The sequence below is a fragment of the Triturus cristatus genome, chromosome 2_1, assembly GCF_964204655.1.
Source record: "Triturus cristatus chromosome 2_1, aTriCri1.1, whole genome shotgun sequence".
In the NCBI taxonomy this organism is placed as follows: domain Eukaryota; kingdom Metazoa; phylum Chordata; class Amphibia; order Caudata; family Salamandridae; genus Triturus; species Triturus cristatus.
Window position 1 is genome coordinate 445883253 of NC_140581.1, and position 14063 is coordinate 445897315.

Genomic DNA, 14063 nt, shown 5'->3' on the forward strand with positions numbered 1-14063 from the left:
GAAACCTATGGTTTTTTAAGTGAATATATATATATATATATATATATATATATATATATATATAAAACACGGTTTCCCGCAGTGACACAACACTTGAAAGCACAGACAGTAATGAGTCCAATTCGGTGAAACAAAAATATAAAATACTTGAAAAAAAGATGCGTTTAGAGCAAAGCAAATGGTGGGAGTCAAGATCCCTTCAAAGATATATTGATGTTGAACGTATCCCTCGAGGCCTCCGAATACTAACTGCCCCTACATATGAAGACCCTAATCCTGATCTCATGCGGGAGTGGGCGGAATGCAACTTGGAATCTTCACGTAAACTTGTCCTTATTTTGATCAAATATGCTGACATTGATCGGGCACGGCTCTTGAAAGAAATAGATGAACTCAATGAGGAAATCGATAAACTTGTTGAAACTGATGAAATTATCAAATTACGCAAAGAAATGACAACCAGACTCAAAAAGGAGGAGGACAAGATTAAAGAACGCAAAGCGTTCAAATTTCTCAGAGACAAAACTGATTACGACCTCGGACAAATCTTTACATTTGCGAAAAAATATGATTCACTCCGGGCATCCAAACTTAAAAAATCTTCCAGTACACACAATACTGTACCAAACCCAACAAGAAAAGTGGGAACCAACAATGACAACACATACTCAGATCTCAGTTCCCCAGGGGGGAGCGAATCAGAATCGGATATGCGTCAGCCTCAGGGAGAACAACAAAAGGTCAAACCATCACCAGGCGAAGAGTTGAATTTTTTGTGCGAAGAGAGAAGACAAACTCTTCGCCCGAGGCCGCAAAGAGATCAAGGCGCACAATTGCAAACTACAGGAGAAGGCAGAGACGGAAAGCAGGGAAGCGCCGTCTACAACAACAAAAAAAGAGGTTGGGGCTACTGGAAGAAACGATAATCCAAGCAACCCCCAACAACAACACAGTAATCAATCTTACTCAGTTGGAACTTACTCCAGAGGAAACCCGTATTTTGAGTCTAGGTCTCTCCTTTTGTCCAAATAATGATTTCAACTACGCATCCACTAGGATGGATATCTATAAAGGGGTCAGAAAACTGAAACTAAAAAAGTATTTTATACTTCAAGGTGACAACTTCCGTACTAAACGGAACAACTCGGAGGTTGATGGGAATATACAACCCATGCTTACAAAATCTGATCTTCCCTTATTCAATGAATTAACTGATTTATGGGATGGGAACATCACACAAGAGCCATTAAGTATTACATCTACCAAAGAAACTACACATCATGCAAATTTGAAAATTCGGACCCCTTTTAAACCAACTTCTAAGTTCAATCCTATTGCCCCACGAGATGCCATTGACGTGTTCCACGAAACAGTCACTGCGAATATCAAAAAATTAAACAAATCTATATTGAGGACTAAGAAGAAATATAACAAACAGGATCAGCAATATTCCAGTTTGATGCAAAAACTACAAAAAAATAAAAATATAGTCATACGCAACAGTGACAAAGGCGGTAACATTGTACTATGGCCCCAGGAGGAATACAGAAAAGAGGCATTAAGTCAACTCAATGATCGATTATGCTATAGTCGCAGCAACACAGCACTTCTCAAAGACACATATTCGAAGTTCTACAAAAAATTGGTAATTTGGAAAAGCAAAGATCTAATCAGTGAAGATGAATATAGATTTCTTAAAAAGGATAACCCTACGACCCCATCAATATATTTTATTCCCAAAATTCACAAAGACAGAGAAAAACCGCCGGGGCGTCCTATCATTACAGCTAAAGATGGACTGCTGGAAAACACATCTATTTATGTAGACTATTTTTTTACAAGATCATGTTAAGAATTTAGAATCGTATGTACAGGACACAGGCGATATTATTCGAAAGATCAAAGATGTGCAATGGCAACCAGACTATCTACTCATGACTCTAGATGTGTCCTCTTTATATACCAGTATTCAGCACTCCGATGGTATTAATGCTGTTCAATATTATTTGGCCAAAAGCACCATATACGACCAACAGCACAATGAGATGATCATTTCAATGATTGAATATTGTTTGTATAACAACATCTTCATGTTTAACAATTTGCTGTATCAGCAAATTCGGGGCGTGGCGATGGGTGCCAGCTTCTCCCCCAGCTATGCGTGTTTGCATATGGGCTGGTGGGAGGAGCTGGTCCTCAAAATTGAACACCAACAGACAGTTGAAAACCACATTATTAAATGGCTCCGATATATTGATGATCTCTTGATAATATGGCGAGGCACAAAAGAACAGGCGCATAATTTTGTAACTGCTATCAATTTGAACTCTTTAAATTTGAATTTTACTGCTACGATCAGTGAAACAGCGGTTACATTTTTAGACACACAAATCTATATCCATAAAAATCTGTTGGAGACACGTCTCTACAGAAAGGAGACAGCTGGCAACTCCACTTTGCATGCTCAGAGTTCTCACCCTAAGCATTTGATCAATAGTATACCTTATGGCGAGATGCTCCGCTTGAGACGTATATGCAGTAATGAAGTGGACCTACAAAAAGCCCAAATCGAGAGCAAAAATAGATTCCTCGAACGAGGGTATGCCCCTAACATCATCTCACAGGCTATTACTAAATCTATGAGTAGCTCTCGTGATGTTCTCCTTAGAGATAAACAGATACAGACAATCCCCTTTTCTTCTGCCACTAGCCCTACAGCCAAAGAATACCATCTGATTACGGGTTATAGTCGCCAACACAAAGCCATACAAAAAATCATACAAAATAATTGGCCGTTGGTACTTAATGATCCAGTAATAGGACCCCTACTTCCACAACGTGTGTCCATTACTTACAGCAAAGCATCCTCTATGAGGGATAGCTTAGTCACTACTAATCCTGAAATCATCGAAAATACAACTTGGCTGCAGACCCACAAGGGCTTTTTCAAATGTAAAACATGCAAAGCATGCATCCATGGAAAAAATACCAGTACATATACTACTCCGTTTTGCGATAGAGAGTATAAAATCCAAAAATTACTCACTTGTAAAACTGAATATGCTATTTAGGTCTTAACGTGCCCATGTGATCTTAAATACATAGGTAGCACCAAACTTCAGGTCCACAAAAGAGTCTTACAACATTTACGTGCCATCACTCATCAAGACAATACATATCCTGTAGCTCGCCATTTTAAAGAATTTCACCAGTCCAATATTAAATATTTGAGCTACTATGTGATTGACACAATATCTCCCAGTAGACGTGGTGGTGACAGGGACCACAAACTGAGACAACTGGAGACTCGGTATATCATTCAATTGGATACTAAGTCTCCAGGTGGCCTCAATGTCACAGAAGATCTTCATACATGTCTGTAAATGATTGCTTTGACAGAAGATAGCACAGTTAACTTCAGGTTCCTGATTACATTTTATACTTTTGGTGCTACTATATATGTTAATCTGATCCGGCAATATGCACTGATATACTTTTAAGCTCAAGCAATTTAGGATCTTTATAAGGAATATTTAATTTGGAATGTGGTTTTTATGTATCTATCTATTTATTCATATTTATGACTATTTATTATGATATACATGTTTATTGATAATTGCAACTGTGTTGTATCTAAGCTAACATTTGCACTTCCATCGTTCCTTATCCTATAAGTTTAAACTCTTAGGAGATATTCTTATTATTGCACTATGCACTTTATTAATAGCATTAGGTATATCGTATTTACATCTGCATATATATTTTTACAAATTTTGATACGTTGTTGCACTGACTATACATATGATATGGGATATGGGATTTTCCCTCCATTTTTACCATTCCATGAAATTTAATTCAATTTGATATCTATTTGTGATTTCCATATGAAGATAATAGACTCCGTTACATCCACCTTTGTGCTCTTTTCCTTTGATTTGTTAGTACCGAAGTATGATATATGGCAATTATGGTGATTTAAATATTGAGTTTTCAACTATTTTTGAACGTGTAACAATAATGTTCGACTTTAGATTGCACGTGCTAATCCTTTACACGTCGTTAGCTCAAACAAAATCTATGTTCGAAATACCAAATTTAGATAACCTTTTTTGCCATATTTTGGTAGTTAGATTTATTTACTATTTTATTTGTGTGATTTTTATGATTTGAGGTATTTCACTGCAATACGACAGCACGTCCATTCTAAATCTTATAGCAAAATTGTCTAGACATCTTAAGCCATTTGGTCTTTATTTGTCCGTCTCCATCTAGTTTTTTGTGTTTCATATTTTCGTGATACCATGGTGAAAAAAATATAGAAAAATAAATATAAAAACCGGTGACGTTATGCAACTCAATCCTGAACACAGATGTGTGTATTTGACTGCACAATTGTGGAACCAACAGTATTTTACTGATTACTAATTTAAGTGCATCCTTTTTAGATGGACTTTGAACAATATGAGGATAAATACTTGTGAAATGTTTAAAAATAGGTATGTTAACCGCTCTTTGGTCGTAAAAAATGTATTTTACGTATCTATTCATGTGTAGTAGAGCAGCTTGTACATATTTATTTGCATTTTAAATATTTGCCGAATGTTGGTTCTTATTCCACTCGTATTGTATCCTATTTTGTATATTTCTTTTTTTTTTTTTTTTGGATAACATTTTATTGATTTTATCAGTTGCACATACAGGATCATATTTGCATCAGCAGCAACGTAAAATACTTTTCTGAGTAACATATAATGAATTACATTCCTTGGTTCAACACTTCCTTAAGTTCTTTCCATCGCATTGCCAAATCCACCAACGGGGATGTACATAGGGACCCTCTGTACCCATTCTACGCTTTCCATTTCTTTTCCCACTTCCTAGGGCACCCCCGAGTTATGAAGACTTCCTTTTCAGCTACCATACATCTGTCTAATTCCTGTACCCATGTTCGTATGGATGGCACCCCTGTGGCCCCCCAATGGCGTGCTATTTCCCGCTTAACGAGGGTGAAGCCCAGCGTTACCATCTGCTGCTCTATTTCCTTGTATTTTGTCTATTTCTATGGATGAGAGACCATGTGACGTAGCTACGTTTTGCACTTGCACTTTAAAAATGTTTGTTGATTGGCTCCGACATGTCATGTGAACAAGGCTTTTGACGAGCTGAAACGCGTCATGGCGATGAGAGGAGTAAATTATTTCTAAGCACTTACTTCGGGTCTGTGTCCTACTTTGTTCGGCGAATATCGTATACCGGATTTGGAAAACAAGTTATATATATATATATATATATATATATATATACACACACACACACCAAGGTTCCTACCTGTGGAGATGCACTCTGACATCCATTGCAGCAACCTTCATGAGGTAAAAGCCGGATCGGCAGGCGGATCCAGTTTACAGCATGCCTGTCGATTCACGCTTGACGCATTTCGTGCTCATTGCACTCTTCAGAGGCGCGACAGTCATTTTGGAATAGAGGCCACACCTCCCACTTAAAAATATGAGCCCTCCAATGGGCGACTCGAATGAGTCTGTGTTAGATTGTGGATCTTGTATTGTGTGCCACTGTCTGAGACAGTTCAAGCCCACCAATGGGCCTCCACTCGCACATCCGGCTTGTCAATCCTCCTAAGTGGGAGCGACGTCCTGCAAGAAATCATTAAGATATATACACTAAATACATCAGATGATTAACTTGGATGTGTACTCGGACTCACTCACACATCACAAAGTCAATACTTGAAAAAACACCTCAGATGATTTTAGCCATTGGAAAGTGAAGGTGCACACTGACAGCCACGCATCACAATGGCTGTTATAGCCACTGGAAACTGAATATGCACGCAAACAGCCACACATCACAATGGCAACAATCAAACATAAAACTCATCACCTGGTGCAAACTTCATCCTGGCCCACTCCAGACCGGAAGACTCGCAGCCGGAGTCAGGAGACTCCACAAACAGATTCCTGCACTGAAGACGCATCCGCCGTTCAGGCTCCAATCCCGGTTTCTGAGTCAACAAATCTCCGCTTTATAATCTCAAAACACACTAGAAGGTTCCGCGAGGCGTTCCTCTGTGCCAAGGAAACTTACTGGAATTGCCCACTTTCTGTGCAAGCATTCCAGGAGTTCTCATGTTCCTTCTGCATTTTCATGTGTCCCAGCCTTTATCTTAACAAAGCTTACGAAAGTCTTCGGCGGTACATTCAACAATCTCCTCTCCAAAAACAAAGCAACCTTGAATGTGAATAGCCTCAACAACTTGAGTAATCTGGGGTCCTACCTGTGCACGCAAAAAGCTCAAGCAAGACAGAGTCAGAATTCAAGATGACATGAGTGCATGTCAAAGCCAATAGTAAGAACTTCATAATACTTCCCAATTTACAACACAGGGCTCATTTGAGCATCACTGCTCATAACACTGTACTTCAAGACCAAAAAGTACATTTCACATCTCTCTCTCATGCTTACAAATGCACATCCCACACATTCTATTCTTGGCAAGCTGTTCTACTCTGTGACAGCTCCCACTTTAAAACTACGAGAGATACAAAATAAATCTTCATGGGAAACATGCATATGCAGAGAAAAATGTTGTACATTCAGGCTAGGGTAAAGTAAAACACCAAAAGTCAATTAAAATGATGGTGTTGTTTCAAACCATAGGAGTGCCTCTAGCACTACACACATATGCCTCTTTACGAACGTGCATGCCGCAGAATATTGTTGACCTGTTCCTACGGCAGGTTGAGCAGATCCATCGGTATAAATTATGTACTCATATCGATCTAGAGGTATTATTTCATTTGGCAGAGGATATTCTTGTTCATACTGCAGGAATGCTTGTGTTTGTAGTATAGAATCACATCTGTTGTCTACATCAACGGCCTCTAAGGTCGGCACTGGGGTAACTAAAATTATTCGCTTACCCTGAGCCAGTGCTCTTTCTCTCACAACAGCAGTATGTACCGCAGTGAGACTTTTCTCTGTGGGTGCAAAACGTATTTCAGTATTTGTGTATAAATGTGATTTGCATGCAATGGGTACTTTATCACCCTCATCGAAAGTGATTTAGGTATACGCGGTAGGTCCAGCGACTACTTGTATTGGCATGTTAGTTGAATTTACACGTGTGCGCAAATGTTTAGAAATGATAATGTCCGCCTGTACAGAACGTAAAATGATTGTATGTTCCTGTGTCCAATGGTTGATTGAAAATCAGGTCTGATTAAGTTGTAGAGCAGCTTTACTCGTTCTGTGTAATCAAAAATGTATGTTCTGCCAAAATGTAGGAATCCTAAAATGGATTGAAGTCTTTTCAGAGTCGCTGTATTTGTAACCCAGGTGAGCAAACACGAGAATTATGTGGACACTCTAGCCAAGCATTCCATTAATTCATCGGTCGTCAGATAAATTTTATCTACCTAGGACAATGCCTCCTTATCAAAATTTTGAAGTAACTCTGTCATTCTTGATGAAAACAGCCCGGGGCTATTCTTATGTCATGGTAAATGACAAAATTGCAACTGAAACCCTAGCTCCAAGAATGCTGTCAAATATCTGCTTCCAGGTGCCATATTTTGGCCAAAAAAGTCTATTTGCAATATCAATTGTTTTGTATTTTTTCCGCACAATGTTATTCATTAGTGTGGGTCATGTGCACTTTGTTCATCAAATGTGTGTGTGGAAGTGTTCAAGTGTCTAAAGTCGAAGACTAGACCGTATGAATTGTCTGGTTTCATTACGAGAAACAAAGGATTATTCATGGGTGAGGTGCAAGTTTCTATTACACATTTTGGTATTCAAGTTAATCTAGTATTTCTCCTACTTGTTTTTTAGCATCCTGTTTTATTGGGTATTTTCTCTGGGATTGAAGGACTGATTTTAATGGGTTTCAGTGATGAGGAGGCTCATCACCCCCCCCCCCCCCGCAATATGATTTTTGTATAGTGCAGGGGCTAGCACTCGTGCCCACTCCTGCATGTGTATGAATGTTTGACTGATTCTGGAACAAGTTCGGAGAAAGCAGGTCAAATTAATTACTGTTTCTCCTATTGGACAAACTCAGGTGGCCAATCCTTTTCAGCAAAAAGAATATTATGACCATAAGTCAGGTTCTCCCAAAAGTGTCCTGGGTATGTCACTCTCCAATTGGAGTGTAATTTTGTATAAACAATGGGGAACACTTACCCTTGTATTAGGTGTTTTCACTGTGATATGCTCGCTCAGCGCTGCTACTGCCGGATAATCCATCAGTTTCCGGCAAGCTATTGTGATTTCTGCCATGCTGTCCAGCATCGTCACTGCCCATTCCCGGTTCAGAAGCAGAGTCCTCAGCAGCCTGGGTATGTCTTATTTTGATCCCAGCTACCTTCTTCTTTTGGAATTGAGGTTTAGGAGGTTTTTGTTTGTCCACTTTAAGGATCTAGTCTAAAGTGAGATGTGTTTTCCTCTTCTGCTTCACCTTCTCTTCAGATCTGCGCTCTGACCATCCACCTCTCTCCGAATGCATATCAGATCACTCCTGAAAGGAACAAGAAGAATGTGTATCAGTATCCCGATATCTGTCAGGCTTTCTAATATTATCACGGTTTCTCAAGTTATATTTTCTATCATTGGGTTCTTGTTGAGGGGATCCACCCCCTTGATCGTGTTTTATTTTGCTTATTGTTTTGTTTACCCACTTCTTGGGAGAATCTGGTGCTTGTCTGGAGTTATCATCTTCAAGATTATTATCTCTACCCAGCGTAGCATAGGTTTCTTCAATAGTTTTAGGTAATTCCTGCTCCTGCAATGCAGGAGGGAGTTCCTTTAGGCGTCGGTGTATAGCCAACGCTGCTGCCTCCCCTTTTATGTTACCTAACAATATAGAGGACACTGTGTCAGAATTCCCTACCAGTTTCATCCTTAAGTACAGGGCAGGTGCTGCCCCTTACTCATTTTGTACTTGTTTCAGTACTTCAGGTAGAAGTGATATTGAAGGGGTACCATGTGTTCTGGTATACACAGCATCGAAGACTGTACCCCATGTGGCACAATATTCCACAGTGGGAGGCATCCCCATCGGCAAGCAAATTGTTAATATTCTGTGTTTTTCCTGCAGGCCTGTATGGGGAAAAACTGCTTCAATCTGACCAATTTTCTGTGATATCCAAAACGTAATTTGCTCCTGACAGGTGGGAACTTTTCCCACTACGGCATTCAGTGTTTGAGGCCTGATACCCGTAGTAGTCAATTGTGGTTGTGCAGCCTGAGCTGTCCACATAGGGTTAACTGTGAGCATTCACATAAAATACAGCATCAGGTTTCTGTACATTTTTACTATATCTTTGTATAATTGTCTTACTTCTGCTGCGTTCAAATTAACAAGATTGGGATGTGGTGTATAAGCCTCTAAGACCAGCCAGGTCGCTCCTTTACTGAGCCGACCAAGTCTCACATTTTCTACGGTATGTGGGAGAGCGCCTTTGAACCAATTTATGTGTTCTTGGTAGGTTAACGGAATTTCTATGTCCATGTATGGAAAGTATTCCTCTGGTGTTCCATCTTCAATGTAAGTGTGAAGCAATTGTGTGTGTGCATCTGCCGCCGCAAATTTAACCCAAGAATAGAATACCTCTGTTCTGAACGCTTCATGTGCCTCAACCACGAAGGTAACATCCCCACCCGTAGCCGGGAGACCAAAAAGTAATAATTTCATAGTAATTGCATGTCTGCAATTTTCTGTAATATTTAGAGCAACTACTTGATCTTCAAAGTCCTCACCTTGTTTGGTCATTGTTAAAGAAAAAGGCATTTAAGTAAATTAATTTATGGGGATGGGTTTAGCACAATGTGGTAAATGTTTTTCCTACAAGTTTGAATAACCTACAGCCAAAACATAGGATTTACCTACAGAGCTGAGGCGGATTTTCCTTCTCACCACGGATGTATCTGAATTAGAGGCGAGTAGGGGGTCTCTGAGAAAAGTACAACTGAACTACTCAGACTGTTAAATAAGAATCTAACCAACATTGGTGGTGTCCTGTTGTGTAGTTCCAACTATTCCGTAGTATCTGCGCGTTTGTTGGACAACATAAACTAGGGGCTTGGTGCCTAGACTGATTCGGGACACCCCTGCAGGATATGTTGGCCTATAGACCAGCTAGCTCACAGTGCCACCGTAAGCCCCTCAAACCTTATTCGTGCTTCGAGTAATATACAGAATACACAGTGGTACATTTTCAATATATTTATTGAACCAACGTTATTCTTGTATGGAATATATATGCTGCAATAATCAGTAGTCCGAAGCAGATGAAAGTGATTACAAGCACCAAAAGTGTAGATATAGTTCTACCATGGTGCTTAAACAGTGTATATATGCAGGCATATAGACCAGGCAGTAATCAGGTGTACTCCTTCTATGTGAACCCCTACTTTGCGTGTGCCTAGAATGTGTTTAGGTGTATAGCTAAGAAGCACCCCATTGCCTGTGGGAGAGCATGTAGGAGCCAAATATTTTGGTTGTTGGTGGTTATATTTGGGTGGGGTTCTATATATTTAATGTGGACACATTATTGTGTATTTCTTTATTTTAAATATTTTTTAAAGCAATATTTTTACAGTCTAGAATTTTTTTCAAGTATAGGATGCCGATATTGTTGTGATCAATATTTCTGTATTTCAATATGGTTGTTCTTGATATTATGTCATACAACTGCTGTACAATGCTGATTTCTTACATATGGTATGGGTATGTCCTGTGGTGAAGTTGTACTGAGAACGCAGCAGAAAGCAATTGCGAGATTGATTGCAGTAAAACTTTAAGTGGAGAAGTGTGGCTTCTGGAGGTAGCCCTGGAAGCAGAGGTCAGCCCGGGACCAGGGTTCAATTCCCGGCTCGGCTGGGTCTTGAGCCCATAAATGTCCATGGACTCGATAATTCTCGCTCCAGTGCATACTCGATTCATGGGTTCACACTCTGCGACTCTGGGCAATAGCTTGCTTAATCTCCACATGGGCCCCTGGCGGCGGGATGCCTGGCTTTCACCTTGCGGATGCCCTGCTGGGTTATCTCACAGGGGAATACCAGGACGGGTTCCCTAAGCAAGCGCTTAGAGACCGCTTGGTGATTTGCGCTATATAAATTCCTGCACACATGCACACACGTACACATTTAACACTATGCACTAGTGGTGCATCCACCCTCATCCTTAGGACGGGGAACATTGCACAAACCCATCTGTGCGTTAAATTTATATATCTCCCAAAAACTTGTTTTCATTGTATTTCAGCAAAAAACTATTTTTGCGAGATCTGCAGTCTAATTTGTACTCCTAAATGGACCCTCTCGGCCCTTATGTGGCCTGGTGTACCAGAGTGTTGCCTTTACAGAGATCGTTAGCTTTTCCTCTGTAAGGAGTAGAGGGGGTCTCTTGTTCCTTGTCTGAGATAGATCATGCCTATTGCACACTGTTAATAGAAATTTGAGACCAGAATCTCCTATTTGAGCTTCACAACCACTGTTAGACTGGCTTCTTTCCATGTTTTGGCAAGCTTCCTCAAAGCTGTTACCTGGCCTGCTCCAAAAAGGCAGTCTATTTTGCAGAGCAGCATAAAAAGCAAAGGTTGACATTTGTTAAGAGTTTAAGATGGGTCGCGCACCAAGGGGTATTCTTTCAACAGCAAGCACTTGGATTTATAAGTGCGACAAAATGTAATTTATTCAGGGAGTTCTGGAATCTTAATTGGTAAGATAAAGCTCACAAAGGGCATTGCAGAATCGGATAGTACACCCAATGTTTATGTATTCCTATCTGTCAAAGGGCAACTACTAGATTTTAGAGTCCTGATCTCACATAGTTTAGTTTCATATTTCTGGAATATAGAATTCAGGAAACATATTCTACGTGCTTAATACTTTTTGTGGGTGAAGCATGGAGATTTGGAGAGGATTCACTCTTTCCAAGAAGCCAGTACAAGTAGCGAAGATCAGGTGAGATCAGATATCGCCTGTTGGCATATCCCATTTCTGCGTAATGCGCTTCGCTGTGTTCAGGCTGACAATTTACAAGTACCCTTGACAGAATAATTTTATCAATCTTCACGGGGGGAAAAAAAATTGTTACACAAATCTAGGGAGGAAGAATTACATAACACCTTCCACTGGAAGGAGTAATTTCTCTAATGTTATGAGAAATGTCTTTCATCGTTTCAAGGGCTGAAAATGTACACTGAGAATTTTCTATTGAAGTTTCCTACATGCAATTCAAGCTGTTGCCTGCAGTGAGTAACATCTATTGCATTCACCTCTAATGTAAAGAGCTACGACGTGTGTCAAGGCAATCCAAATAATGTGTGTGATAAGGAAGAGATTTGTCTGAGGGTGAGCATACTCTGTGTGTACCTATGGACAGCCAGCTATGGTTTGTTTGGTGAGCCCATTAGCTGCTGAAGGGATGTGGAAATGTGTGCACAGTTCTTGTCCGAAAGGAAGGGGGTGTGGGACTGTGAATCCAGGGCCTGATAAAATGAGGTCCAGCAGAGCTTCTGGCGCTTTCAACTACTTGTTAGCCTAGAGACAACTGGCAGGCACCTTTTAAGGTTGAGGGAATTGTCCGCCACATACGAAAATTCCCAAATCTAAGGACATATTCATAAGAATGACACTTATGATTGAGTAGATTGAGTAAAAAATCTGTAAATTCTGGACCCGGCATCAGGTAGATGATAAAGAAGAATTGTATTTTTTTTTTACATTTACTGAAAAAGAAACCAATACCCAGAGGACATTAATGGCCAAAATCTGCTGACAAAGCTCCAGGTGTGGCAGAGTGGAGCAGAGAAAAAATAGGGAACACAACATAACTGTCAACAGAAAAGTATGATTAAAAAAACAACTAAAACATACTTCAAATGTGGGACTAATGCCGGTGGATAAGAGGGCTAAAACATTCAATTGGAGGGTGCTTGAGCAATTAAATATAATTAAGCATAAGTAACAAGTGAGAGGTCAGTTCCTCTCAACTTACAAGGGAATACTACATGCAAAACAAGAAATCTGGTATCAAACTAAAACAATTCACATTTTCAAAAGCAAACCAAGTATAATGTGGGCTCCTGCGTACACCCATGCCTGCCGCACCAGCCAAAGGATCTTTGCCTTTTGTGCACTTGCAGAAAATGATTTATATTTGGTTACCATAGATGTGATCGCTCACCCTTCTCCAGTAGTGCCAATCTATTTAGAGAGCATCATCAGTTTCTCCTATAGATTTTCTGTCATTGTGACAGTCATGAATACTGCATGTATGGTTGTCATTCCTTAAACTAGTTAAAATTAGCCTGACCCACAAGAAGATATGATGGGCCTATTACTGAAAACAGCTATCATTGGTATTTACACCAGGAATGTTGTGTTAAGAGTTGGTCTGAAAATAATTTAAGCAAATGGGAATGATTGACAAGTTTTGCTTTTATAGATAAAGTGTCAACAGACTTTAGGAAGCACCTATTTTCACTTCTTCAGGAACCATATAGTAGGCAAGCTGCAAATGTGTTCAACAACTCTTCCACTTGTGTTTTCTTTTGCAGAGAAGAAAATTCAAGCTCTTCCTTGGGAAAAAGATGGAAGGACACCGCAGACACTGTGATTATCGGTGGTGGCTGTGTTGGTGTGAGTCTGGCATACCATCTAGCGAAGGCTGGTATGAAGGATGTAGTCCTGCTGGAAAAGTCTGAACTCACTGCTGGATCAACGTGGCATGCAGTAAGAAACTGTTCTTTGATTTTTCAGTGAAAGTAGTTAATTGTAAAGTGCATTCTTCACTTCTGTTTGCACTTCAGCCCATTTGGGGAGCTTATGAAGACAGACCTGCTAATAGTCCTATTTCTTGTTCCAGAGTGCAATAAGTACTTTCCATCTATCTTCTACCAGTATTGTGATAATCCTAGTTCTGAGAGTTCCTCGCATGGATGTTGATCAGCATTTGGTTAACACCCTGTGGCACCGTAGCTATGTCACGAGCTGTTAACTGTATAGGCATGCAGTACATTTGGCTCAGTCAGTTG

At 40.0% G+C, this 14063-nt stretch overlaps 1 protein-coding gene across 1 annotated transcript in view; it reads left to right on the plus strand.

Moving 5' to 3' along the window:
• The window catches only part of DMGDH (dimethylglycine dehydrogenase), a 530714-nt gene that overhangs the window by 72102 nt on the left and 444549 nt on the right, over positions 1-14063 (plus strand). The window contains exon 2 of the mRNA XM_085632255.1: positions 13587-13761. Coding sequence (XP_085488381.1) covers positions 13587-13761 — 175 coding nt within the window. The remainder of the gene's footprint in view (positions 1-13586; positions 13762-14063) is intronic.